At 53.7% G+C, this 27,085-nt stretch overlaps 1 protein-coding gene across 2 annotated transcripts in view; it reads left to right on the top strand.

Annotated features, from left to right (window-relative positions):
* The window catches only part of PREX1 (phosphatidylinositol-3,4,5-trisphosphate dependent Rac exchange factor 1), a 182,677-nt gene that overhangs the window by 97,156 nt on the left and 58,436 nt on the right, over window positions 1–27,085 (top strand). For both annotated transcript variants that reach the window (XM_046679427.1, XM_046679428.1), the window contains 4 exons: window positions 11,422–11,583; window positions 17,090–17,223; window positions 24,091–24,209; window positions 25,441–25,590. In XM_046679427.1, coding sequence (XP_046535383.1) covers window positions 11,422–11,583; window positions 17,090–17,223; window positions 24,091–24,209; window positions 25,441–25,590 — 565 coding nt within the window. The remainder of the gene's footprint in view (window positions 1–11,421; window positions 11,584–17,089; window positions 17,224–24,090; window positions 24,210–25,440; window positions 25,591–27,085) is intronic.

The raw sequence follows: 27,085 nt of genomic DNA, 5'->3' as shown, positions 1-27,085 counted from the left end.
AGACAATCCCATGAGCTTGGGGCAGCTGAGCCCCAGCCCTCAGCCCTTCCCGTTCTGCCGCCCTCGCAGACATCCCTGGGGCCCTCTGAGCCCCCTTGTGTGAGCATCGAGTAGGCGAGCAGGGTCGAGGAGCCAGGGTGGGCAGGGGGAGAGGCAAGAAGGACGGCGTCTTTGGGAACAGCCCCAAAAAGCTGAACTTGAGCAAGGCCTAAGAATAGCCGGAACATTCTATTTCAGCCTTTGGCCCAGGCCTGGGGTAGACAGTTGGCATTTTTGGGCTTTGTTGAGTTTTCCTTCGACGTTTCCAGGGAAATGATTCAGGTTTGGGGCCATGCCCCTGAGCTCACATGGCAGGTGCCCGAGGGGAGACGGCTGTTGCTGCCCTTGTAGTCGTTTCCTGGTGGCCCACAGGTCTCGTCAGGGCGTTGACTCTGCCCCGGCTGCTGGTGGGGCTCAGGACCCACAGTGGTGAACAGGACAGACCCCGTCCCTGCCCCTTGGAGAGCTTCCCGGGACTGGGCCCACGGGGGCCTGGTGCGTCGTGGCAGCGGGCGAGACAGGCGGGGGCCAGCTGGAGGGGACGTGTGTCTACGGGGGCAGCTGCCCTCTGGCCCCCCGGTCCCCTTGGCCTCCTCCCCCTCTGGCCCCTTCTGTTCAGTGTCCTTTCCTGATTCCTCACCTTCTCCACCTCAGAGTATACGGGGACCCTGGCCTCGGTCCTTGGGCCTTTTCTCTATTTAGACTTGCTTCTGAGGTGGCCTCATCCACTCTGTGGCCTTTTTTTTTTTAAGTATTTTTAAAAGCTGTGCAACCATCGCTGCAATAATTTTAGAATGTTTTCATCACCCTCAAAAGAAACTTCAGACCCATTAGCAGTTACGTCCCTTCTGCCTCCTTCCCCGGCCCCCGGCAACCACGAGGCTACTTCCTGTCTCTACGAATTTGCCTATTCTGGACATTTCCTATAAATAGAATCCCATAATATGTGGCCTTTGTGTTTGGCTTCTTTCACTTAGCACAGTGTTTTCAAGGCTTGTCTGTGTTGTAGCCTGTCATGACTTCATTCCTTTTTATGGCTGAGTAATATTCCGTTGCATGGATATACCGCATTCTGTTTGTCCGTTCCCCAGTTGATGGACATTTGAGTTGTTTTCACTCTCTGGCTGTTAGGAATGGTGCTGCTGTGAGCATCCATGTACAAGTGTCCGTGTGGACGTTCCCGTGGCTTTAAGCTCCACGTCTATGCCGATGACTTCCAGCCTGGACCTCTCGCCTGAGCTCAGCTTGTTCTCCGCCCCCTCAGCATCTCTGCTTGGATGTCTGACAGGCGTCTCCCACCTAACATGCCCACGATTACGTGCCTATCTCTCCCCTCCCCCAGACTTCTCCCACCGGCCCTTGTCCCCATCTCCGTAAATGATCTTGTCAAACATCCTGGGGGGCAAACAGGGCACATCCTGGGAGCTGGCCTTTTGGGACAGCTGTTGAGGTGGGTTTGTGGCTGGGGCGCCTCTTGCGGTGGTGCCTAGGGGAGAGCCTGGGGGCCCTGCCCATCTCCAGTGCCCACATGTCCCGTGTCTGTCTGTGGGTCATGCAGCTGTCATTCCGTTGTTGCCTCTGCATCATGGTCCATCACCGAGGAGGTAGTGGTGTCAGTCTCCATGCAGGGATGGCCGGGGAGTGGCCTTGGGACGTGTACCCCTCACAGCTCTGCAGAGGAGAAAGCTTTACGTGGGGTAGGTGGAGCGGGGAGTGCAGAGAACAGCGCTGAAGCACAGTGACACACGGTGAGAGCGGCATGTTCTTAGCGGATCCCTTTCCGTCTTCTTGATTGCCTCCAGGGGACAGCTGCCAATGGTGCTGCCGTGTCTGGGGTGTTTGAACCATTCATTCATTCACCAGCTGTTTATCAAGTGACTGTTATGTGTCAGGCATTGTTCTAGGTGCTGGAGACACAGAGTGAACAAAAACTGTCCAAACCTCAGCTGTGTTCTGTGTTCTCCTGGGGGAGATTGACAGCAGAAGAATGCACAGGAAGTGTGCTTGCTCATTTAGATGGAACGGGGGCTATGAAAAAATCTTCTCTGCCAGGAGGGCTGGTAAAGGCCAGGTGTGGTAGACTGAGAAGGTGACATTTGAGCTAAGACCTGAAGGAGGTGAGGAAAGTGGCCACTCAGGTACCACTTGGGGAAGAGTCTTCCAGACAGAGGGAACAGCCAGTGCAAAGGCCCTGAGGCAGGAATGTGTCTCAAAAGCAGGGAGGAGGCCAGTGTGAGTGGAGAGGAAGATGTGAGGGAGAGAGTGCGGGAGTGGGGCTAGGGAGGGGTAGGGCCAGATTATGCCAGACCTTCAGGGCCACTGTGGGTCTTTGTCTTCTCTGAGTGAGGGAGGTTCCAGGGGAAGGTTTTGAGCAGAAGAGGGGCAGGATCTGACTTAGTAATGGTGGGATCCCTCTGGCTGAGTGTGGAGAATGGAGGCGGGGAGACTGGGTAGGGCTGGACTCCAGTGGTCCGGGTGGGGGGCGGCTGGACAGGGCAGTGGCCGTGGTGGTGGCCACACTTTATGAGGATTGCCCCTTTGCGTCATTGGCCCATTTCCTGTTGGATGATTGTCTTTCGTATCGATTTGCCAGAGTTCTTTCTGTGTTACTCTGGATACTTTGGAGTTCTCGTCTGACTCTGACGTTATGAAGTGAGCTCCTCATCTGCTGGGGACCTGGCAGTGTCACCGTCTTGCTGAGAAGGGACAGGAAGCCAGAGGTCTCTTCACTGTGTCCCCCTCTGCCCCAGGCCCCCTCCTCCCCCAACCACAGCGCCCACTGCCATCCTGCCTGTCGGGCTGAGCGCTGGCACCTTGCTCACAGCTGCTCCAGTGCCCTGACCCGCACTACCCTGAATAGGGCTCTTTCCTGTGTGGTGAGCAACAGTGGCTCGAGGTGCGAAGCGCCCCTCCCTCAGTAGGGGACCCGCTCTCACTTCTTCCTTCCAACCCAAGCCCTGATGCCCTGTCTTCCAGGGAGCCTTCCCAGACTGCCCTTCCAGGGAGTCTTGTCTGCATCCTGCATTCTGCCATGCTCTGTGAGAGTCTGAATTTGGAAATCCAGCTCCACCTCTTCCTAGCTGTGTGACCAACAGCAAGTTGCTGACCCACTCTGTGCCTCCATTTCCCCATCTGTCAAATGGGGCTGGTAGTTGCCTCCCAGGCTTGCTGCAGAGATCAGATGAGGCAATGCGTGAGAACATGTTGCGTGTTACAAGGTGGATAGTCATGCTTGGTAAACGTTAGCTACTCTAACATTATATGATTGTTATTTTCATCCATCCCAGCTCCTGTGTTTGTTAGTGTTGCGTCTTTGAGAAGTCACTTAAGCTCTCTGTGCCTCAGTTCCCAACTCTCTCAACTAGTGCCTTAGTCATGGGTTATTGTGAAGATTAAATGAAATAATACCTGTGAAGTGCTTACTAAGTATTAGCTATTTTTATTGTCTCAAAGTCGATTTTGTCCAATATTAATAAAACTATAGTTGGTTTCTTTGATTAATATATCTTGTTTCATCCTTTTATTATCAACCATTCTGTATCTTTAGATTTTAAGTATTTCTTTTATAAATGGCATAAAGGTCAAATTTTAAAATATGACCTGACAGGATCTCTGTCTTATAACAGGAGAGTTTTGTTCTCTTATATTTGTTGTGATTATTGATATATTTGAACTTGTTTCTACCATCATTCTTTTTGAATTTTATTGGTCCTCTTTTTTTTTTATGCTTTTTCCCTCCCTTACTTGCTTTATTTTGCATAGTTTTAGTTTTTGTTAGTTTTCTTCTTTATTCCATGTTTCTTGTTGCTTCTATTAAATTGAAATGTATTGCCACCACCACCACCATCGCCGTCCTCTCTCGCGGTTTCACCTTCTCCTCTAGAGAATGTCTCTGTAGAGCCTAGAATTGGGATGTCAGGCTGCAGAATCTTAAGGTGAGCTGTCTGTGGGCAGAGCCAACGGGTGGGTGCAGGCTCAGCCCCTCCCAGAGCTGGCTGAAGTGTCCCCAGAAAGTGGACCTGTTCCATCTGGTCCAGCCCCCTTGGGGACACCCCACCCCCACGGCTGCCTTCTTCTCTTGTGGAGAGGATGTTAGGGCTTTCCAGCCCCATGTCTCCCTCTGGACCTCCACCAACCCCACATCGCAGTGTGGAATGGCATCGCCACTTCTTCCAGTGACAGATCCAGCCTTGTTTTCACTCCGTGGTTTTATGGATCCGTCTTCTTATGCTTCTGTTTGCCAGAGTGGCTGAAAACCTCATTTATTGTTTTATGACCGTTTTTGTAAACTTTGAAAACCTAATTTAAACTTGCTTACTTAAAAAAAAGGAAAGAAAACAGGAAAGATCCCCGGTAGATGTGTCTTCCTGCATAGCTGCGTCCAGGAGCTCGGATTGTGTCGTCGAGTCTCAGGCCCCCCCACCTCCTGGCTCTGTCTTCCTTGTGTCGGCTTTATTCTCAGGGGCTCCCTTCTCCTGGGCCGCCTGGGCCTCCAGCAGCCTCAGGCCTGTGTCTGACCAGCCGTCTCACTGAAGGTCCCTGGCCGGGCTCGTTGGGTTGGCTGGGGTCACATGCTCTTCCTGAGCCAGTCGCTGTGGCTGGGAGGATGGAAGGCTCGGGGTCCCAGATCTGCACTGGGAGCCTCTCTCGGACTCCGTGACCCCAGAGAGGGGCAGGTGAGAACGGCGGGTCTCTGTCGTGTCACCCCACTGGCTCCTCCTGGCCCCTCTCCTCGTCCTCTGGGCCCTTTGCTCTTCTCCTTTTCTGGCCTTGAGCAGGCTGAGCGGGGAGCGAGGAGGGGGCTGCAGCCCGTGCCTCAGGCCGTCCTCTCGTGGCCTCGCTGTGGACAAGCCCACGCCTCTGGGGGTGCGATGGGGCTGCTGAGCCCCGGCACTGGCGGCAGCCCTCTGGTAAGCGTGATTGGAGGGTGTGAGGGGGATGTGGCAGCTTCCGGAAGTGCTGGTGGCTGTGCCCTGACATCCTCTCTTCCAGGAAGCCCTCACCTCGGCCTCTGAGACACCACATGGGCCTACCTGTGGGCGGATGTTGGGGACAGGCGCCCGGCCTGGCTCTGGAGGGGTTTCCGCTGTGCATCCACGGGGGGCCCTGGGTGCACCCCGCCCTGCTCTGCCCGCAGGGTTCTGAAGGAACCCCAGGGCCCGCCGCTGCTGCACGTTCGGTGTTCTAGAGCCTGTTTTTGGGGGCGTTCATTTCCTGCCGTTCCTGTGTCTGGAGGGGCCTGTCAATGTGGTTCCACGTCTCCCAGGTCCTGCTTTCTGGCTGTGGCCTCAGGCAGGAGGCTTCACCACGCTGTGCCTCAGTTTCCTCACCTCCAGAGTGACGATAACAGTACCTCCTTCCCTGGGGTGATTTGAGGATGAAATGACTCAATCAGTTTAAGTCGAGAACAGTGCTTGGCGCACGGTCAGTACTCAAGTGCCAGCTGTTGTGATTACTGCTGTGACTACTCCGTTACTGCTATTATTGCCAAATAGAAATGATAACACACACAAGACCTGTGATTACTGTGGAAATAATGATAACGATGGTGGACGCCGGGTCCCTTCTGCTTACCGAGACTTTTACCTTCATCGTCCCAGTTGATCCCTGCAACAACCTTAGGTGATCGCTCATGTGTCACAGATGTGCCCACTCAGCCTCAGAGAGGTGAGGTCACCTGTCGAAGGTCACACAGCCGAGAAGCAGCTCAAACCACACCTACCTCTCCCAGAACCCATTCTCTTGACCACAAGGCTTTCCAGCTCCATGCTCTGATATACTGTTTGAGTTAGGATGAAGCCCGAGTGGGCCTCAGTCTATTATTGATCCCTCCATTGATGGGGAACTCACTACCTTACATGGCAGCCCACTGTGTGAGAAAGCTCCAGTTGGTGTAAGAGTGGGGTAACCCTAGCAAACAGTCACCTGCTGCCCTGGTCCGCGTTGGACCCTCTGAGGCCTTGCAGATCCAGTGGGTTTTTTCTTACTCGTGTAGTCCTCCCAAGATGCTTAGCAAGCAGCTTTTTGATTCCTTCCAGAAATACTCTTTTCGGGGCCAGGCCCTGGAAGTTCTTGTTGCTGTCCCTCTTTAGATGTGGATTCCAGGGTTTTCAACACTATAGTCTCTCTCTTTTGAACCTGACTCTGCTCTAACTTATTAAGACAGTGTAAGTTCTGAATCGAGCAGGAGCCTCCTCACCTCTCTCCTTTTGCATGTTAGACCTTTGTTGGTGCAGCTCAAGCTCCCGTTAACTTTGAAGATAACTCACGTTTTATACTTGTCTGGGACCGACTGGGACACCTTCAGGATTCCAAGTCCTTCTGGTCTCTCTGGGCTTGTGAGGCATTAGGGACTCTTTCCAATACAAGGGACAGGAAAACTAGTTGAAATAGGCTTAATAAAAAAATGGGCTCACATAACTGAAAAGTACATGGATAGATGATTTCAGGTATGGCTAGATCCAGGTGTCATTAGGGAATTGCCAAACTGTTTTCCAAAGCAGCTGCACCGTTTGATATTCCCACCAGGAACGTGTGAGGGTTCCAGTTTCTCCACATTCTCACTAACACTTGTTATTGTTCGTCTTTTTGATTATTAGCCGTTCTAGCGGGTGTTAAGTGTGATCCCATTGTGGTTTTGTTTTGTGTTTCCCTAATGATGGAGGATATTGAGCATCTTTTCATGAGCTTATTGGCCGTTTGTATATCTTCTTTGGAGAAATGTCTATTCAAGTCCTTTCCTTATGTTTTAATCAAGTTATTTTTCTTTTTGTTGTTAAGTGGTAAGAGTTCTTTATGTATACTGGATACAAGTCCCTTGTCAGATATATCATTTACTTTCTGTGGATTGTCTTTGCACTTTCTTTATCGTGTCCTTTGCAGCACAGCGTTTTAAATTTTGGTGAAGTCCAGTTTCTCTGGTTTTTTTTAGTTGCCTGTGCGTTTGGTGTCCTGTCTAAGAAGGCTTTGCCTCAGCTGAGGTCACGAAGATTTACTCCTCCATTTTCTTCTAGCAGTTTTATCCTTTCAGCTCTTACACTTAGGTCTGTGATGCATTGTGAGTTACTTTTTGAGGATGGGGTCCAGCTTCATCCTTTTGCATGTGGGTCCCCAGTCGTCTCAGCATCATGAGTTGAAAGGATTATTGTTTCCCTATTTATTTGTCTTAGCACCGTGATTGAAAATTAATGGACCAAAAATGTAAGGATTTATTTCTGGACTCTCAGTTCTTTTCCCTTGATCTATATGCCTGTCCTTATGCCCGTCCTGTTAAGATTTGGAGAAAGAAAGTGCCAGTAAAGGGAACAGCAAGTACAAAGGCCCAGAGGCAGGACTGGATTCTCAGTTTGTGGCTTAGCAGAGCAGAGCCAACACTCATTTGTGAACCAAGACCCCAAAGCCAGTACTTTCCCTTCAGTTTTCGTCCAGCCGGGGACGTGGCCAGGAGGTCTTGCTCAGTTTCAATTCTCCATGCTCAGTGCTGACCTAGGGCGGGAGGAGAGGTGGGGCAGCCGGAGGGAAAAGGGAAATAAACTTTTGCTCATTTTCACCAGCTGCTGGGTGTTGGCAGCCCTGCAGGGACCCCATCAGAGGAGGATCAGAGGTTTGAGATGTGATGGCAGCGTCCCCAGCTTGTGACAGGCCCATTAGGTTTTACTTTCAAGAATCAGAGAGGTGAGGGTTCGCACTCTCGGGGGACGGTGGGAGGAGGCAGGCTCCCAGGACGCAGGCTGGAGAAGCCTGGGGTAGTGGTTAGAAATGTGGGCTCTGGACCTCGACCGTGTGGGTGTGAATTTTGGCCCTGCCACGTAGCAATCCATGACCATGGGCAAATGACCTCACCTCTGGGTCCACCTCAGCTTCCTCATCTGTCACATGTATTAGGATATATTTTAGCTGCAGTGACAGGGACCCCAAATCACAGTAAGTTTAACATAGGAGTTTGTTTCTGTACAAGGCCGTCCAGCGGTAACGTGGTGGCTCACGCTGTCAGGCACAGGTTCTGCCACCCCTGGGAGGTGGCCCTCACCCCCAGGGTCTCAAGAGGTTTGCACCGTGTCCACATTCCAGCCCGGGAAGCGGGGAAAGGAGAAGGGAAAGGAAAATGGAAGCTGCGCACATCGCTTCTGCCCACATCCCGTTGACCAGAACCCAGCGTCCAGGGCGGTGGGGAGTGCTGTCTGTACTCTGGGTGGCCCTGTGCTCAGCTGAGAATCTGTTCTGTTGCTTTTGACCTGGGATTAGCAAACTTTTCCTTTAAAGATGCCAGATAGTAAATATTTTCGGCTCTGCGGGCCGTATGGTCTCTCTGCCATTGCCGTGGAAACTTCCTTTACTGGGGCAGAAACAGGTGGTGGGTCTGACTCGCCCCCTCTCGGCCTCGGCTGGCCTGACAAGGGCCGGATGCTCAGAACCGCTCGCTTACGGCGCACGGGGCTGGGGAGCCTCGGTGAGTTGGGCCGAAGTCCTGATCCCAGGCCAGTCTTCTCTTGTCATCTTGTCTGTGGATGTGCCTACAAGCAGTCTGTCAGCTTCAGGAGGGCTTGCGCAGCATCTGTGTCATCTGTGTCATCTGTGTCCCCAAGAGGGGGCCCCCCGTGGGGCCAGGTACAGGGGAGACCTCATTACGTGGAGGGATGGGTGAATGGATGGGGCTCAGAGCCTCCTGCTTCAAGCCTCCAGCCTCTCTTGCCTGGACGTCTGCAGTAGCCGCCAGCCGGTCTTCCTGCGTTTACATTCACGCAACGGTCCCTCCAGTGGCTCCTCCACTTGGCAGCCAGAGGCTCCTTTCCAGGGGAATGCGGTGGTGTCGGGCCTCAGCTCACAGCCCCCATCGCCTCCCCAGGCTCTTGGAGGAAACCAAAGTCCCCACCGTGGCCTCTCGTGATCTGGCTTGGGGGTATGTGTCCAACCTCATGGGCCATCCTCTTTCTCGCTCGCTCTGCTGCAGCCTCACTGGCCTCCTTTCTGTTTCTCGCTGCCTCGGGGTCTTTGCTTGTGCTCTCCTGCCTGGGGTGCTGTTCCCATAGATGTTGGTATGGCCCATGCGCTCTCTTCATTCAGGTCTCCACCCGGAAGCCGTGTCCTCAGAGATGCCCTCTCGGACTGCCACACTCCCTCACTCTCTGTCCCTCCACGTCCTTATTTTTCACCTGGTGCTTATCAATAAGTAATGTAAATGACTTATTTGAGAGGAAAGTATTCTTATTTAACTGTCTGGAAGGTTGTAGATAGTACAGAAGTTCAGAGCACTAACTCTGGAGCCAGACAGGTTAGGTTCAAATCCGCTGTGCGACCTTGGGCAGAGGACCTGACCTCTCTGTGCCTCAGTTCTCAGATCTGTCAGATCAACATATAACAAGAGCTGCCTCATAGGGTTGATTTGAGGATTGAGTGAGCTCAAAAGAGCGTCAGCGCCAAGTCCTGGCTGATAATACTGCGGGTGGTGGTCGTGGTTGACTTCCTGACGGTTCCCGCTTGACTGTGAGCCCCCTGAGGGCCACCTTGTTCTCTGTCCAGTACCCGGTTCTCAGTCAGTGTTTGCTGAGTGAAGAACAAGTGGAGATAAGCCCCCTGGGCCCAGAGCATGGCCTCCTGGGCCCGCCCATCTCGTCCCGCTTCCTCTCGGAGCCTTGGTGGCCTGCTTCTGCTCGCTCACGCTGGCCTTCCCCTGCTCTGATCTACACCCGCTGCCTGCTGCCCAGGGCTGTGGTCTGGTCCCTGGGCCCCAGCGGGCGCTCAGCAGCCCCTCAGGGTCCTGAAGCTGCAGAACCTCTGGACCCCGGGCCGTGGAGTGGAGATGAAGGAGACAGGGAAGGGAGTTTCTGAAGCCGGTTGTCTGCAAGGAGGGCTCAGAATCACACCCTCGCGGGCAGGTGGCCGCTCGCAGTCCCAGCCGACACGCGTGGTCGCACAGCAGCGAGAGCGATGACGGCTGCGAGACGGAGTGCTTACCAAGTGCGCGCTGTACGCTGGGGGCACTTTCCCTGCGGTGTCTGAGTCACGCTCACTGTGTCTGTGCGCAGAACCAGACAGCCGGGTCCAATCCAGGTTCCTCCTCCTCCTTCCTGGAGGCCCTGTCCCCGTGTGCCTCAGTCTCATCTGTTACACGGGATGATAACGGAACCTCCTCACAAGCACAGAGTGGAGGCTCAGTTAACTGCCATCACCACCATCCTGCTCATCGCTGGTTTTCAGATGGTGAAACTGAGGCTGGGCATGGGGGGCGACTGGCCCAAGGTCGCTCAGCTGCCGAGGGCCAGAGCCAGCCCCGGCAGCCACGTGTGGCTGTGCTTGGAGCCAGAGCGTCACCTCTGAGATTTTCGAGGCAGCAGAGAGATGGAGAGACCCTGGAGCTGCTGGGCGTGTCTGGGGCGGACGACTAGACAAGCTTCTCTCTGCGGCACGCTCTTGCCGGTTGAGTGGTTTGGCCTGGACGTCGTCCCTGACATCCTGAGGCCCAGCGAGACCCCCTCCTCAGGTCCTTTCGTATCACACCTACCATGCGCTGAAGCCCTTTGGTTGAGACCGGCCGGACCTTTAAAGTGTCCCAGCCTGTGCGCGTGGTGAGACTGAGAGGAGAGTGAAAAGTTGGGGGGGCTCCTGGTTGAAGAGCCTGCCCCCCTGGCCACTGTATACGCCCCATCTGCGTCCCTGTGAAGGCGAGGTGCTCCTTACACCCATTTACAGAAAACGGGCCAGGGAGGGGCGGTGTCTGTGGCCACCTCCCTCACCGACCCATGTCTGTCTCTCTCTCTGTTTTCTTTTTCTCTCTCTCATTTCCTGCGCTCCAGCCACGCCCCCTCCTCGCTGTTTCTTGTACACACCACATGGGCTCCCACCTCTGACCCTTTGCATTTGCTGTTCCCTCTACCAGACATGCCCTTCCCCAGATTTTTACAGGACTCCCTCCTCTGCTTTATCCAGAGTCTCTGTCCAGATGTCACCTCCTTGGGGGGGCCTTCCCTGACCTCCCCGTGTGAAAGAATACCTCCTCTCCCAAGACCCTCCAGCCTCACTCTGATTCGTCTTCATGGTGTTTCTCACTGTCTGATAGAGTATTGCATCCTTGATTTTTTTTTTTTATTTTGGGCCATCTCCTTTACTAGAATGTCGTGTCCCCCAGGTGAGGAGTTTTGCTGTTTTATTAACAAGTTTATCCCCAGACCCTAGAACACTGCCTGCCGTGGAGGAGGTACTCAGGGGACACCTACTGAATGAATGAATGAATGAATGAATGAATGAATGGGTGATGTTCCCTGGCCGCAGATCACGCAGTTTGTACTTAGCAGAGCTGAGAACAGGCTCAGGGCCGGCTGACCTGGCGGCGGCGTTGGCCCCCTCTGGGTTGACGTCTCCTTCCTGCCCTCTCCCCTCCCCCAGGAGCTGGCCAAGAGGACCCCCGGGAAGCACCCAGACCACCCTGCCGTGCAGAGCGCGCTGCAGGCCATGAAGACCGTCTGCTCCAACATCAACGAGACCAAGCGGCAGATGGAGAAGCTGGAGGCCCTGGAGCAGCTGCAGTCGCACATCGAAGGCTGGGAGGTGCGTCCGGGTGGAGGGGCGAGCTGGGCGGAGACCGGCCTGCATGCAGGCTGCCGTCTGGGCACCAGATTTGGCCTGCGGCATGGTTTGTTGGCCTGCATGGTGTTTGTAAAAAAAATTGTTTTAATTATTTTCCAATTAAGTCCACATAAAAGTCTAGATTTCACGTTTCTCTTGAAAAATCACTAACACTGGGCCCTCATTATTCATGCAGCAGCCTTTGGAACCTCCACTTTTCCTCAGTCCCCACCACTCCCTGTTACTCCCCATCATTATCCTTCACATATTGCCCTATCTGCCTGGTGTCCACAGGCCTTTGAGCTTTTGACGCCAGGGTCAAGGGTAGCGTTTATGGGTTCACTCCAGGACAGAATTCTGGCTTTGACACTCCCTGGCTGGAAGACTTTAGACAAATGTCTTAACTTCTCTGAACTCAGTTTCCTCATCCATACCTGGCACATAGTAGGTACTCAGTAAATGGTAAATACTGATATTACCATCAGCATGATTATTAGGAAATCAGATTCTTAAGATCATCTGTGTGTATTTGTTTAAACCTCCCCATCTTCCTTAAATTTAGAGAGCTCTCCTGCAAATCCGGAGGAGGAAATGGGAAAATCTGAATAAATAAAAAAATTCATATCCGAGTAAATACAGCTGGAATGGGAGATTAAGACTGAAGATGAAAGAGTCTTAGACGCAGACTTTTCTCTGAGTCATCTGCCTTGGACCCTTTAGATCTTCTGGTGCTCGCTGTGTTCGAGATTTCCTCTTCTTTTCCCTGTGTGGGGGAATCCTAAAGGTGACCACGTTGCCGCGAGGTTGAGGGCTTGGCTGCGGAGCGCAGGGGCCTGTGTTCAGGGAACGGGTGGGTATCGTGGGTCCTGCTTGCAGTGGACCCACCCTCCTTCCGCGGGGCCTTCCTGCCCGGCTGAGGCTGGAGGACCAGGAGCCCCATTTCTCAGGCTTCCTCGTGGCTCGGGTCTGGGATGTCATCAGCCACGATCAGATCCAGCTGCTGGACACTGGGGAGGCGGGGGTGGCACGGAGGCCACCCACCCTTGTGCAGATTTTGCAGCAAAGCCCGGCTGTGGGTGTGTCTGGCTTCCCATGGCAGCATGAGCAGACGGCTCGGGTTCCAGCTTCCTGGGCATCAAGAAGGCGGGCGTGCGGCATCCGCTTCCTTGTTGACGGTGTGTATCCAGCAGGAAGGGTGGCTTTGTAGCTGACAGTTGGGGCGGCAGCTCCTGAGCGCCCGGATGCAGCCCAGGCAGCGTTTTCCTGGAGCATCAGCTCGTGCAGGTGGTGGTCTCACTCTGTCTTTCCTCAGCCGGGGCGTAGGCAGTGGCTCTCCTGGAGGGCCCGTTCTGCAGTGTTCTTGGTTTTCTGGGAGCCCCGGCCTGGATTCCTGGCTCCCCCAGCCCCTCCAGTGATTGAGTAAGCCCCTCTTCTCTTTCTGCTCAAAATACGCAGCTTGGTTTCTGTTCCCTGCCACTGAAAACTGCCCGGTCCTCAAGTCTGTCGGTGGGATGGGTGCTCTGTGAACTTGCCCTCAGGACGTCAGAGCGCCCATCTGATTCCTCCCGGTCCTCTTGGCCTTCCCCTCATGGTTCCATGGTGGAAGGGGCTCCAGGCATCGTGGGCTCCGCAGCGGGAGGAGATGGGCGCGGTGGCCGTGGCCGTGAGAGGGAGCTCTCCTCCCTCGTGGAGGAAGGCCTGGCCCAGGAGCCCAGAGAGACTTCCCCTTTCATCTCGTTGGCCAGAAGTGGGTCACACGTCCCCTTTCAGCACACGCACCAACGTGCCAATGCGAAGAGCGGCCACGTTAGAGTGTCTGCCTGTTTGGGCTGTGAGCTTCCTGGTGGCCAAAGTTGAAAGGACAGGACGCATAAGTTACTTAACTTTCCTTGTCAACAAAAGAAGAGTCAGAGCTTCCCCGGAGGCAGAGTCTTCTGGCAGCCCGCTGGGAGAGACCGTCCTCACGTGGCCCCGGGGGAGGGCGTTGAGCAAGCAGTTTGGCAGCCCGATCGGAAGTGATTTCCACATCCCTCCTTCTGGTCATGGCCCGGGGAAACAGGAACTAAGGGTTTCTGGGGCCCTTTTTGACCCTGAAAAATCTATAATTTGGAGAACGGCCCTTATTTCTATCTCTGTTTCTGGGTGCCATGGGAAATAAGGTGACCCAGAATAAGAAATACTGGCAGTTATTGAGTGCCTATGACGTGTTCCTAACACTAGAAGAGAGAAACTGTTATTATCCGCATTTTGCAGGTGAGGGAAACTGAGGCCCAGGGACTTGGCTTTGAGGCCCAGCCCTGCAATGTACAGTCTGCCCCGCCTCAGGCAAGTTTGTCCTGCTCCCTAGGCCCCATTTCTCCCTGCTTGTCTAATTTTAGCAATAATATCTCTGAAGTTATCTCCTGGTGTCATTTGGAGGATAAAGCATGGAATACAAATGTTTTTTGGGAAACGTGAAATGGCTTCCCACGCAGTAGAAAGGTTTTAAAGACCGTTTGATCCTCAAGGTGACTTGTGAAAATAATATGTTCTAGCTAGAAAAAATAACGTTTAACGTAAAGCTCTCTCCCATGGCTCCCTGCTCCCAGTGGTTACAGCCCCGGGGGAGGGTGTGACTAGGGCCGAGCTCCTGGTGAATGACCGTGGTTGCAAATCTTTGTTTCTGAAACTCCTCTTGGTCACTTCTGATCCTTTCGTCTGACCTCTTGCCAATCTGATTAGACGGCTGTCATCTCTTGGAATCCGGCTGGCGAGGGCCTCGGTTTTGGAGGAGCGAGGTCTTTTCTTCGCTACTTTCTTGCTGTGGCTTGGGCTCGCCTCATTAGTTTGATCTCTGCTCCGTGGTTTTTCGGCCTGATCCTTTGTAAACCACTTGTCCTTTCCAGTCCGAGACTGGTTTAGTTAAAACCAGATAAGTTAATCCATAAATCCATTTTGCTGAGCGCAAGGAAATGGCGGTCTGTTGCAATGGTGGAAGTGAGTGAGCGAGCCAACCCCCTCCGGGGTGGGGTGGGGTGGGGTGGGGTGTGGGCTTTGCCTCAGTTTCCTCATCTGAAAAGTCTGGATGAGAGCAGGTCCCCCTCTTGGGCCCTGTGAGGATTTGGGGGTGGGTGCCTGCAGGCGCCCGGTGCAGTGTGTGCTTGACTGGCTCAGGGTCAGAGGACCCGGGCAGCAAAGCAGGGTGTCCGTCTTAGGTTTTGTAGATGAGAAAGATCAGGCAGCTTTGGCTGGAGCTCATACCCCCTGTGGGCTGACCTCCTACAGAGGGACGCCCCGGGTGAAGTCCCACGACTGTCCCGTGAGCTCAGGGGCATGGAAAGAAATGCATGTCCTTAATGAGAAAGCAGCAGGGTGCACCCCTCTCGCTGCCTCTGGAGGCCCTGGTCTAAAGGCCATCTACTGCTCACTCGCCCACGAGGGCACGGGGGTCGGGGGGGGGGGGGGGGGGGGGGGGGGGGGGGGACGGGAGTGGGGAGACATAAAATCGTTAAAAAAACAGACTCTGAGTAGAAGTTCTCATACACTCTTCGCACCCTCCCTGGGAGGCCTTGTGCTCCAGGGCAAGTGGGCTGTGCCCTCCAGAGACCAGCAGTTGCATAAAAACCCCTTCAGGCTGCCTGCTGAGAGGATGCCCAGGGTAGTAGAGGTTAGTGGGTAGGACGGTAGGTCTGGCTTGCTCACTGACCGGCTCTATAACCTTGAACAAGTCGCTTCCGCTCTGTGCCTCAGTTTCCTCGTGTGTAAAGTGAGAGTTGTGAGGATGGACTGAGTTTGTATGGGACACTTAGAACAGAGGCTGGCGTGTGGTGAGCTCTGTGTACACGTCGGCTTTTGTCGTTTTGTCTAAGTGTTGCTCCTTCAGTCCCGTTGCGTCGGCACCGTCTGTCTGCAGGAGGCCTCCAGCCCTGACCTGCTGCTCAGCCTCTTCCCTGCGTACCTGACCCCTCGCACCACCCTTGACCTGGGTTCAGGAACTCAGGGGATACCGAGGGCCGGCTGGGCTTCCCAGCAGGGCGGGGGCAAGGGCAGCCCCCTGTAGTGTCCCTGGCATTTCAGATGCAGTGGTCCTTAGCCAGGGCTCGAGAAGCAGCTTCCCAGGCTGGTGGGCTTCCTCTCTGCAGTCCCCTGACCTTGGCAGATGGGTCAGGCCTCAGCCTGTGTGGCCTCGGGGCTCTGGGCCCCACAGCTGGGCCAGGCCCCAGATTCACGTCCAATCAGCTGAAATCCCCCTTTGGAGCCTAGAAGGCTGGTGGGTGGGCCTCACTGTGGCAGAGGGAAGGGACGGGCGCGTGGTCTCGAGGAGCCGCTGGATTGCTGTCTGCTCTGAGCTGGCCCGTGGACACTGACAGAGCCTCATCACCCAGGGGGCCACACTCGCCGTGTTGGCAGGGCCACTGGGCTCCCAGGGGCTCTTCGCCTGTCACGGGTGCTCTGAGCCCTGGTCAGTGGGCTTGCCACCTCGCTGGGCCGCTGGGCCATGGGCTCGGATGGTGCAGCATGCCAGCGTCCAGGCTGTGATTTCTGTGATGGGCGGGTGCTGCTGTCCTGGGCTACCCAGCTCTCGACGACAGAGAAGCTGATTTCCCAGGACCCTGAGTGGCCCCGAGGGTGGGCGATGGCTGTGCTGCGCCCAGCGGGCGGTGGGCACGGAGCAGGCCAGCCCAAGCAGCAGCAGCGAGGACTGGGGTGGGTGCTTAGCAGCAGCCTGATTTCTGAGCGGCGCCAACCTCCCAGCTTTTCACTCTTCCCCGATGCCTTTCCTGACCACGCGACCCTGAACCTCGAGGAGGGCCAGCCGGCTTCACGCACGCTTAGCGTCTCAGCTGCCCCTGTCACTTAGGACACCGGCTGGAGTCTGGGAACTGTCCTGTGTCCCCTCGCGTCCTGAGCCGGAGCGAGTGCTCTCAGAATCTGCCCCTGACGGTGCTCACACTGTGCTCGTCGTCGCCTGTTCTCAGGCATTCATCGAGCGCCTACTCTGTGCCAGAGAGAGTGGCAGGTGCTGGGAATACGGTGGCAGCTGCTTGGTGATGCTTCCTGTCCCTCTGGGAGTGGCCTTCTTGTGGGAGAGAGATAATCACAAATCAAGACGTAAAAAAGTAATGAGGAAGGGGTGGGCAAAAAAACCCCAAAACAAAAAACCAACCCAGACCCCAAATAAGAACCAAACCCCGAACAAAGCCAGATGCAGATTAGGGCCGTGTGAGCGGGGTGTCGTTTCATCTCCCTGAGCCCCAAGTCCCTCTTCTGGGACATGGTCCTCTCCATACGCTCCTCCCTGTGTTCTTCTGGCTCCCTCAGCTGATGAAGCCATCGATCGCATCGTATTGATTTTCTCTCTGCCAACAGATTTGCCTGTGGTGGTGCATTTAGATTTTGGGGTGTTGGGGGGCAGTGGTGGGTGCTGTCTCTGGGAAGGAAGGGCGTGCCCCCGAGTGCTCTCCTGGATCTGCCAGCTCATTCACCACACCCCCTGTCACCCTCCCAGGGCTCCAACCTCACGGACATCTGCACGCAGCTCCTGCTGCAGGGCACGTTGCTGAAGATCTCGGCGGGGAACATCCAGGAGAGGGCCTTCTTCCTGTTCGACAACCTCCTCGTCTACTGCAAGCGGAAATCCAGGTGGGCGGCTGCGGGGCCGGGACCGGGGGGACTCCGACAGCGTCTCACCGTGACGCCTTCGCTTGTCGCTTTCCTCTGTGGGCCCCCTTTTTCTCTTCCGGGTTGAGTGGTTTGTTCTAGGTCAGCACTGTCTAGCAGAACTATCACGCAAGTCACATACATTATTTAAAATTTTCTGGTAGCCACGTTAAAAAACCAAATAAACACGTGAAATGAATCTAAATAATATATTTTATTTATCCCAATATGTCCCCAAATATTATCATTTCAATGTGTAATCAATTTTTAAAAATTATTAAAGAGATTTTCCATTTTGTTTTACACGAAGTCTTCAAAATGTGCCGTGTGTCTTAGACTCACAGCACACCTCACTTCGTGCTGGCCACGTTTGGTGTGCCTGGCAGCCGCATATGGCCGTGGCTGCCGTATGGACTCTGTAGGTCGAGGTGATCACGGAAGTTTGGAGATTTTTGGAGATTTTGGAAGATTGGTGTCTTTCTGACATCAAGAGCCCGTGATTCCAAAGGTAGAGGGTTTGAGGGAGGGGCCTCTTCTGCTGTTACGCGCTCTGAGGGTGAGGGTGGTATCTTCATCATCTTTGTATCTTTCTCTGGAGCTTCTTGCACTTTGTAGAGTCTGGGCATGAATGGGCAGGGGGATGAGTGGCAGATGGACACAGATGTGTGTGTGGGCAAAGGGGAGGAGGGATAGATGGGTAGCTGGAGGTTCGGGAGGTGCACAGATGGTGGATGAAGGAGGCAGGAGAGAGATTGTGGGTGGGTGTATGAATAGATCTGTGGATGGGGGAGTGAGTAGGTGAATGAGCGAACAGCTGAATGGTTGGAGGTTTAGGAGATGCTGGATGGAGGGGTGCGTAGAAAGTTGGGGGAATGTATGGATGTTTGGGTCGTTGGAGAAATGGATATGAAGACATGATGAGCGGGCAGAGGTGTGTTTAGCTGAATAGTGAGTTGGGGCCTTAACGTGTGGTTCGTTGAGTGCACAGGTAGATGATCACAGAATTTGGAGGAGGGTGGGTGATGGAGGTTTGGAGATTGGTGGATATGAGGTCACTTGGGTGGTGTGTTAATGATGGGTGGTTGGTTGATAGTTACTGGGGCAGGTGGGCTCTGGTCTGGAAGTTTGGTTAATTGGATGACTGAGTCAGTGGATGACTGCAGAGAGGGAAAGTTGGGAGGTGAAAGGGGGAGATGAGTGGGTGTGGGAGGGGTGGGGGCGTGAGTGGGTGTGGGGGGGGGGGCGTGAGTGGGTGTGAGGGGGTGGGGGCGTGAGTGGGTGTGGGGGTGGGGGCGTGAGTGGGTGTGAGGGGGGTGGGTGGACCTGTGGACTGAGCCTCCTGCCTCCCAGTTTTCTTGCTCTGCAGGCAGAGGATGTTCTGAACCGACCAGTATGGCCCTTTTTGAATTCTCCGTGCTGTTACTTTGTCTCAGGGATGAAACAGTGGCTTTCCAGAGGCTTCTTCACTGCTTATCTAGCAAAAGCTAGGGCTGAGGGGTGGTTGAGACCCAGGGCCCTGCTGTCAGCATTACGTCCAGCTTCCTTGCGGTTCTGGGCAGGTCGCTTGCTGTCCAGAGGCTTATTCTCCTTGTCTGTTTCTGCCGGCCTCCTGGGGTTGCGATGAGGAACCTTGTCATAGGATGAGTGATGGGTGCTCCGTGCGCCCATGGGGGCTTCTCACTGTGCTCCCCTCTAGCCTGAGCTCTGTGTGCCTCAGTTTTCTCTTCTGTAAAATGGGGGTGATAAACCCCTTCTTCAGACAGTAGGGTTCCTATAGAGCCAGCCTCCTCACAGTTGAACCCCTGTTCAGCCATTTCTCTAGCTCTGTGACTTTGCCTCAGTTCCCTCGTCTATCAAATAGGGTGGCTTATTCTGTGTACCTCATAGAGTCATTGTGAGCAATGAGTGTGTTAAGCGTGCCTGACACGTGGCGAGTGCACAGAAATGAGGGGTAGCGTCCATTACGGTTGCTGTTAACTTACCTTCACACGTGTGGGTTCCTATTCAGCGCGACCCCATGGGTGCAGCCCCTGGCACATAGTAGGCGCTTCAACCACAGCCTCCTTCCCCTCTGCTCTTTCCTCCCTGTTCTGGGCCTTGGGCTCCCTCTTTGACCATCTGCCAGTGGCCAGTTCCCGTCTCTCTCATTTGATATTTTATTCCCGCCCACTCCGTGAGGTCTGTCCGCACGTCTGTCTCATGTCCTCCTATCCTGCCATCAGTGCCCCCTTCTCCTTCCTCTTTGCTTCCTGCCCGTTCTCCCTGGGACCATCCTGAGAGTCCTCCCTTGGCAGTGCCAAGGCCGTTGCCGATGTCTACCTCCTGCCCTTGCCCGCCCCCACCGCAGGCTGTCTGAAGCAGGCCCCTTTCCCAGCACGCTGGGGTTTAGAAAAAGAATGTCCCTTCCGGCCTCCATGACCTGCTCTCAGCGCTGGCCAAGCTCCCCCGGGGCAGGCCCTGCCTCTGCTGGCGTGGTCACCTCTGTTGGAGCGATAGCTGCTGATTCTGATCCTACTGCACTCCAAGTGGGCCTTCCAGGGCCTGCCCTGTGGCCGCCTCGAGCCCGTGTAGGGCCATTCCCTGCCTCAGTTCTGCAAGTGTGCTGGGCTGGCTGGAGGGAGTGGGGACATCTGTGTCCTGAGAGAAGCTGGCAGGCGGCCGGCATTCCTGCCTCTGGCTTAGGAGCCAGGGGGCTGGGCTCCCAGATGTCCCAGAGGGACTGAGCCACAGTGGGTGGAACTCCGGGCCTCACTCTGATGTGGTCGCGGGGAACGCCTGTCGCTGCTAGGTGTCTGCTGACTGTTTTGTCCTGGCCTGGGTCATGCAGGGCACCGCCCGTCTGGGACGGGGGTCAGGGAAGGTCCCTGACTCGGTGTTTCTGGTCTAATTCGAAAGTTGAGACTCCTTAGTTGTCAGAAGTGGAACGGAGTGTTTTAAAAGCTCCCCGTTCTTCAGAAGGGGAAACTGAGGCCCAGAAGAGCTAAGTCTCATATCACAGCTGCCTCCTTAGTGTCAGAGGCGGCAGAGCTGGCAGTGGTTAGGGGTATAGAGGCCTCCCTGCTTCTGAGCTGTGCGACCCCGGCAAGTTAGGTCAGCCTTTTGTGCCTCTGTTTTCCTATCTGTTAAATGGGGATAAGAATAGCCCCATCTTATAGATTAAGTAAGATGAAACATGTAAAGTGGTTAGAATAATGCCTGGCACACGTGGTGTGGAAAGTGGAAGAAATATAAATTTGTATCTTCACCTCGGTGCGTCACACACAGCTCACACTTAAATTGTATCTAAAACATCGTTACAACTCCTGCTCCAAACCTTTCCTCCTCGTCTTCCTCTTTCCCTGTGAACGGCCCCACCTTTTACCCAGGAGCTCGGGCCAGAGTCTCTGTCGTCCTTGATTCTGATCTGCTTCCTCCTCACACCCCCTCCATCAGCAAGTTCTTTTCATTCTGTCATCAGACTTTGGCCAGAACCTCAATGTAATGCCAACAGAAATTCCAGGAGAGAGGTCGTATGTGTGTATGTAAATGACTATAAAATGTACATTGGAAACACAGAAACAGCTAAAACCATTTTGAAGAAGGACAAAGCTGGAGGACGTGTATTACTGTCACCCAGGCTTACTGCAAAGCTGCAGGAGTTAAGACAATGGGGTACTGGGGTAAAAACAGACAAACAGATTAGTGGAATAGAATAGCGAGTCCAGAAGTAGACTCGTGTGTAAGTGGTCGTTTGAATTTCAACAAAAGTGCCAGTGCAGGTGCAGTTCAGGAAATGGTGCTTGGTCAGTTTGATGTCCAGTGGGGACAAATGAGTCTTGGCCCTTACCTCACACAGTACACAAAAATCAACTTCAGGAGCCAGCCCTGTGGTGTAGTGGTTAAGTTTGTCATGCTCTGCTTTGGTGGCCCAGGCTTGTGGGTTCAGATCTTGGGTGTGGACCTACACCACTTGTCAGCCATGCTGTGGTGGTGACCCACATATAAAATAGAGGAAGATTGGCACAGATGTTGGTTCAGGGCAAATCTTCCTCAGCAAAAAAAAAAAAAAAAAAAAGAAAGAAAAGAAACAAAACAAAACAAAAATCAATTTCAGATGGATTATAGATTTAAATGTGCAAGGTAAAACAACAAAGCTTCTTGAAGAAGGCATAGGAGACTATCTTCATGATCTTGGGGTAAGCAAAGATTTCTTAAATAGGAAAAAGGTATAATTATAAAGGAAAAATAGCTTCATCAGACTACATAAAAATTAAGAGCTCTTCATCAAAAGACACAATGAAGAAAGTAAAAAGGTAAGCTACAGACTAGGAGAAGATCTTTGCCATCCATATAAGTGAGAAAGGACTCATATCCAGAATATATGAAGAAGTTCCGTAAGCCAAATGCGGCCCTCTGTCTATTTTTATAAATAAAGTTTTACTGGCACACAGTCACACCCCTTCATTTTTGTGTTGTCTGTGGATGCTTTCGTGGCACAAGGCAGAGCTGAGTAGTTGAGACAGAGACCATATGGCCTGCAAAACTGAAAATGTTTACCTTCTGGCCCTTTTCAGAAAAAGTTTGCCAGCTCCTTCTATAAATCATTAAGGAAAGATAGCCCAACAGCAAAAGGGTCAAAGGACAGTCATTTCACACAGGAAGACACCAGGGCCAATGAACATGAAAAGGTGCTCAGCCTCGCTGCTCGTCAGGGCAATACAAATGGCATGTTTAATGAGACGCTGCTAGATGTCCACCAGAATGGCCCAAACGGAGATTAAACCCCAGTTGCAGAGGATGTGGAGCAACTGGAATGTTCCTACTCTGCCGGGGGCGGGAGAATTGGTATAGCTATTCTGGAAAACAGCCTGGCAGTATCCAGGAAAGCCAAGTGTGTGCATTCTTCGTAGCTCAGCAGTTCAGCTCCCGGATAGATAAGCCAAAGACGTGTGCACGGACGTTCCTCATGAGCCCCGTGCAAGCACGTGCTCGGCAGCGCCAGCCTGGAAGCAGCCCCAGTGTCCCTGTGCGACTCCCCATAGCCCTGCGCGACTCCATGGATGTGAAGTTCACAAGCAGGTGGTGGCCCTTGCAGGGTTGGGGGGTTAGTGACCCGAAGGGGGACATGGTGGGGGGCATTTGGGGTGTCAAAAATGTTTACACAGGTGTGTTCACTTTGTGAAAGTTAATCCAGCTGTATACTTCTTTGGGCATTTTTTTCTGTGTGGATTTTATGTTGTAATAATAAGTTTATAAGAATATGTATATGCACACGCACACGTATATGCTTATACAGATACACACGCGCAAACGGTCGTCCTCTCTCACCTCGGTTACTGCACTGGCTTCCTCTCTGGTTCTGCCTGTTTTCCCGTGGCCTCACTTGCAGTCTCTTCCACAAGCAGCCAGAGGGAGTCCTTTAAAACTTAGATCCGTTATTCCTCTGCTCGGACCCTCCATGGCTCCCCTCTCACACACATCGTAGCAGCCCAGGTTTGCCACCGCCCACAGGAGCCGGCAGGACCCAGCCATCCTGGCCTTCTCGCCGCTCTGGCAACGAGGCCGTGGTGCCTGTGTCCTCGGGCTGCCCTCTGCCTGGAGTGCACCTCCCCAGGCGCCGTCCGAGTTTCCCCCCTCCCCTTCCTTAGGTCTTTGCTCCAATGTCGCCCCTTCAGTGAGGCCTTCCCTGACCACCCCCCACCCCCAGTTACAATCACACTCTCCCAGCCTCCCTACCCATCTTTTCTGCTTTATCGTCATTAATTTTTATAAACCTTAAAAGTCTTATTTCAACTAAAAACATACATATCGCATTCATTAAACACTCTTTTTACATAGAGCCAAGGCCTCCTCTTTGAGGAAAAGTTCACTCTTAATGCAAAAGCAGCTCACCTTTACCAGGTCTCTCTCAGACATTCAACTTGATTTTCAGAGCGACAGCTCTCTCCCCACAGTCACATGTCCTCAGCTTATGTGATGTGTAATTTACCCCATTGCAGTGACAGGTGCACATCAGACAGACAGGTGTAGGAGCAAATACAGCCGGCTCTTGGTGTCAGCATCACCCACCTGGGGGAGCTGGGGGCCCGCGCACACCAAGTGGCCTCGAGCTCCGAGCGTTTGTTTTAACCACAACACGGAGCGCTTCTGGCATAACACATGTTTTATTTCTTTGCTCAGTGTCTGTCTCGGTGCCTCCTGCCCCGCTGTATGGGAAGATGAGTTCTCAGAGACCTTGCTTTGTTCGCTGCTGCAGCCCCAGCACCTAGAATAGTGCCTGGCCCCTGATAGCCATTCTCTAAGTGCTTGTTGAATGCATGAGAGAGTGGCTCCCCTTGGTCCCAACTTGGTATCTTCCCCGTGGGGAGCACTGGTCAGATGTTTGTTGAGTGACTGAGTGCATGAGTGATAGACTTCACTTGAGTGAATGAAAGTATGGTGGGTGGGTGGATGTGGGTAGATGTTGATGGATGGATGGACGGACTTTGTGCTTCCTTCCACTCTGGTCATATTTCAGGAAGTAACTGTTAGAAACTGGGGGCTCTACCCATTTTCTCGCCAAGAAAAATGGGTTTCTCTTGTTTCTTGTGAGTTTCTCGTCGATGTCTCCTGTTAGCTGAAAGGCAGCGCTATGAGGTCAGCAAGGCTGTTGGCCCATTTTCCAGATGAGGAAACTGGGGCTGGGAGTGGAGAAGTGACTTGCTCAGGTCCCCCAGCCACCAGCCCAAAGGCCCCTGCTGACCCCCTGCTGACCTCCTCCCAGCCCTGGGCGCCCTCGGTCCTACTGCTCTTCCTTCCTCTGTGCTGTAGAAGACAGGCGAGCCCCGTGAGGGGAGGCACAGGGCCTGTTGACTGCCCACTGTCTTGCAGGGTCACTGGGAGCAAGAAATCCACCAAGAGGACCAAATCCATCAACGGCTCACTCTACATCTTCAGGGGTCGGATCAACACGGAAGTCATGGAGGTGGAGAACGTGGAGGACGGGACAGGTAGGCCCCGCCCCTCCCGCTCCGTGGGCGGTCTCTGTTTCAGTTACTAGTTTCTTCTTTTATTGTGAAATGTGACCTATCTACAGAAAAGTGCCTAAAACATACGCACGTAAAGTGAACACTGAGGAGTCCCCATTCTGTTAACAAGGACCCTCCTGCCCCGGGAGCCCCGCACACACAGGCCCCCCCGGGTCACAGCGCCTCCTCCCCCACATGTCACCACTGGCCACATTTTGTGGTGACCATTTTCTTGCTTTTAAAAATATTTTTATGTCCCAAGTATGCATTACAAAACATTTTAATTTAACTTTCTCTGTTTTGAAACCTTACTGAAATGGTTATATTATATGTATTTAAATGTCTTTAGATATATGCATAGTTTTGTATATATTTAAGTGGCCATAAATACCGTAGATTCTTTCATCTTGCCCCTTTCGCTCAGTGCCTCATCCGTGTTTCTGCACGTGGGTCTCTGTAGCTCGTTGGGTTCATGGCTGTGATAATAGTCCGATGTGTGACTGGTCCACAGTTCACTCTTTCCTCTGATGTCTGACATTTATGTTGTTTCCGCTCTTCACTCTTGTGAGCAGTGATGCCGTGAGCATTCCTGGTCATCTCTTGGGGTGTGTGTCCCTGAGCTTGTCTAGGGCGGGGGTTCTGACTTGGTTTTGAGACACAGACCCTGTTGGCATTCTCACGAAACCCGTGGACCCTCCTCAGATTCAGGGTGCGGCCGGCTTCGACATCCCTGGGTGATGCCGTCCTGTTTTGGAGAGGTTTGCCAGTCCCCATCCCACCGGCAGTGCCGAGGGCATTGCCCCACGACGTGCACTGTGTGGGTTGCACTCGGGTTTAAATGGCCCAGGTGCCTGACTGAAACGGCGGGGGGGGCGGGGACGCATTCCTGGACTCTGGGCAGGTGTCACCCCATGAGTCACTCCTGCGTTTGTGGCCGGACTGTGAGGGCTTGAAGCCCCTGCGCCTGAGGGCTTGGGGGGTCATCGTGTACAGCTCTTCCTCTCCCCTCAGAGGACAGACAGGAGACGGAGGGAGCGCTCGACGGGTTGAAAGTTCAACTCCAAAGTCCTGACCCTGTGGGTGCCCTGCCACCCTGTCGTTCTGGAGCGGGAAGGGCTGGTCCTGTGACCTCGCTCACAGGCGTGTAGGGGGCGTGTTCAGAGTCATGTGGCCGGGTCCGTGCTGACCCACCTCTGCCTCCTGCCCCCACCAGCGGATTACCACAGCAATGGCTACACCGTCACCAATGGCTGGAAGATCCACAACACGGCCAAGAACAAGTGGTTTGTCTGCATGGCCAAGACGGCGGAGGAGAAGCAGAAGTGGCTGGACGCCATCATCCGTGAGCGGGAGCAGCGCGAGAGTGAGTGGCTGGGCCCTCTCCTGGCCCTCCAACGAGTGGTGGGCTTGGGGGCTTGCCTGGGATCCCTGGGGGGCTGGATGGCTTCCCCCAGACCAGTGCAGGGCTGGGTGCGATAGTTGGCTGTGGCTGGGGGTGAGCACTGGACTGTCATCCAGAGGCCACCAGGCTGGGAAAAGGGAGGCCAAGGTGTGTTTGGCAGTGAGTTACTTCAGCAATGTCATCTGATAAATGGGGATAAAAGTTCCTGGTGCAGAAGGTTGTAATGCTGCTACGTGAGCTTGGATCTGACCCTACTCGGACATTTGACTCACGATCCTAAAAACCCTCCCTAGCTACCAGCTGTGCAGAGGAGGAAGCTGAGGCTGATTCCTCTGTATCTGTATCCTGTCCACTTGAAATCCCCACTTGGATGTGTCACAGGCATTTCACACTTAGCACGTCTAGTCGGCACTCTTCATGTCCAGCCTACCTTCTGCCCCAAGCCTGCTCGTCCCCCCGCCTTCCTCATCTCAGGAAGGGGCTCCTCCGTACGCCCAGGAGCTCAGATTCAAACTCTTGGTGTTGCCCTGGCTTCCACCCGCCCCCCAGTGAGTAGGTCAGGTCCCTTTAACTCTGCCTTCCACATATGCACCAGCTCCGTCCACTTCTCCCCTCTCCCGACTTCCGCCCAAGTACGAGTCACCGTCATTTCTCAGGAATATGGGTCCAGCCTGGCTAGATCTGTTGATTTTTTTTTTTCCTAGACAAGCTAAAGAATTTTAAGGATGTTTCCTGATTTTAAATATTGCATCAAAATTTATTAAAATGCCATTAGGCCAAATAAACTACTGAACCTGGCCCCTGGGTGGGCGAGCTTGTGAGCCCTGAACCTCCTGGGGCTGGGTGTGTGGTCAGGACTGGGGGAGGGTCCAGGGCGTGGCTGGCTCGTTATCAACTTTGTGGTTGGAATCCAGGGCTGTGGTGTGCAGGGCTTATGTGATTACAAGTGGGGCGTTCACGTCTGCGTGTTGTCCAAACCCTGACCTCAGGGCTGGGTTCGCAGGGGTGGTGCATGCTGTGGTCAAGAGCACACATCTGGATCTGGGTCTGAGTCCTGGTTCCAGCACTTCTAGTTGGGCAGAGAACTTTATTTCTCTGGGCCTCAGTTTCTTCATCTGTAAAATGGGGATAATGGTACTTGCCCTGTAGGTTTCTTGAGGATTAAGTGGATAGAGTAGGCACTTATAGCCTTTGCTATTATTATTTGTCATTGCTGTTATTATCAGGAGTGGACAGGTCCAAGCAGAAAAGGTGGGGCAGTGATCTGCGTCTGGGTCCTGTGTGTTGTCTAGAGAAACGGGCAGATTTCATGCCTGGCTGGAAGGAAATCTCAACGGGGCTCTGATAACTTCTGAATGTGGAGACGCATCCTCAGGTTGAGGGTGGAGTAAGCTCGACTGCTTATCGCCCTGGGCCTCAGCTTTGCCTCCGTGGATGGGGCGGTTAGCTGCCCATA

Source organism: Equus quagga, chromosome 12 (genome assembly GCF_021613505.1).
Source record: "Equus quagga isolate Etosha38 chromosome 12, UCLA_HA_Equagga_1.0, whole genome shotgun sequence".
In the NCBI taxonomy this organism is placed as follows: domain Eukaryota; kingdom Metazoa; phylum Chordata; class Mammalia; order Perissodactyla; family Equidae; genus Equus; species Equus quagga.
Note: the sequence above shows the minus strand (reverse complement) of the source record. Positions and strands in the feature narration are given on the sequence as shown.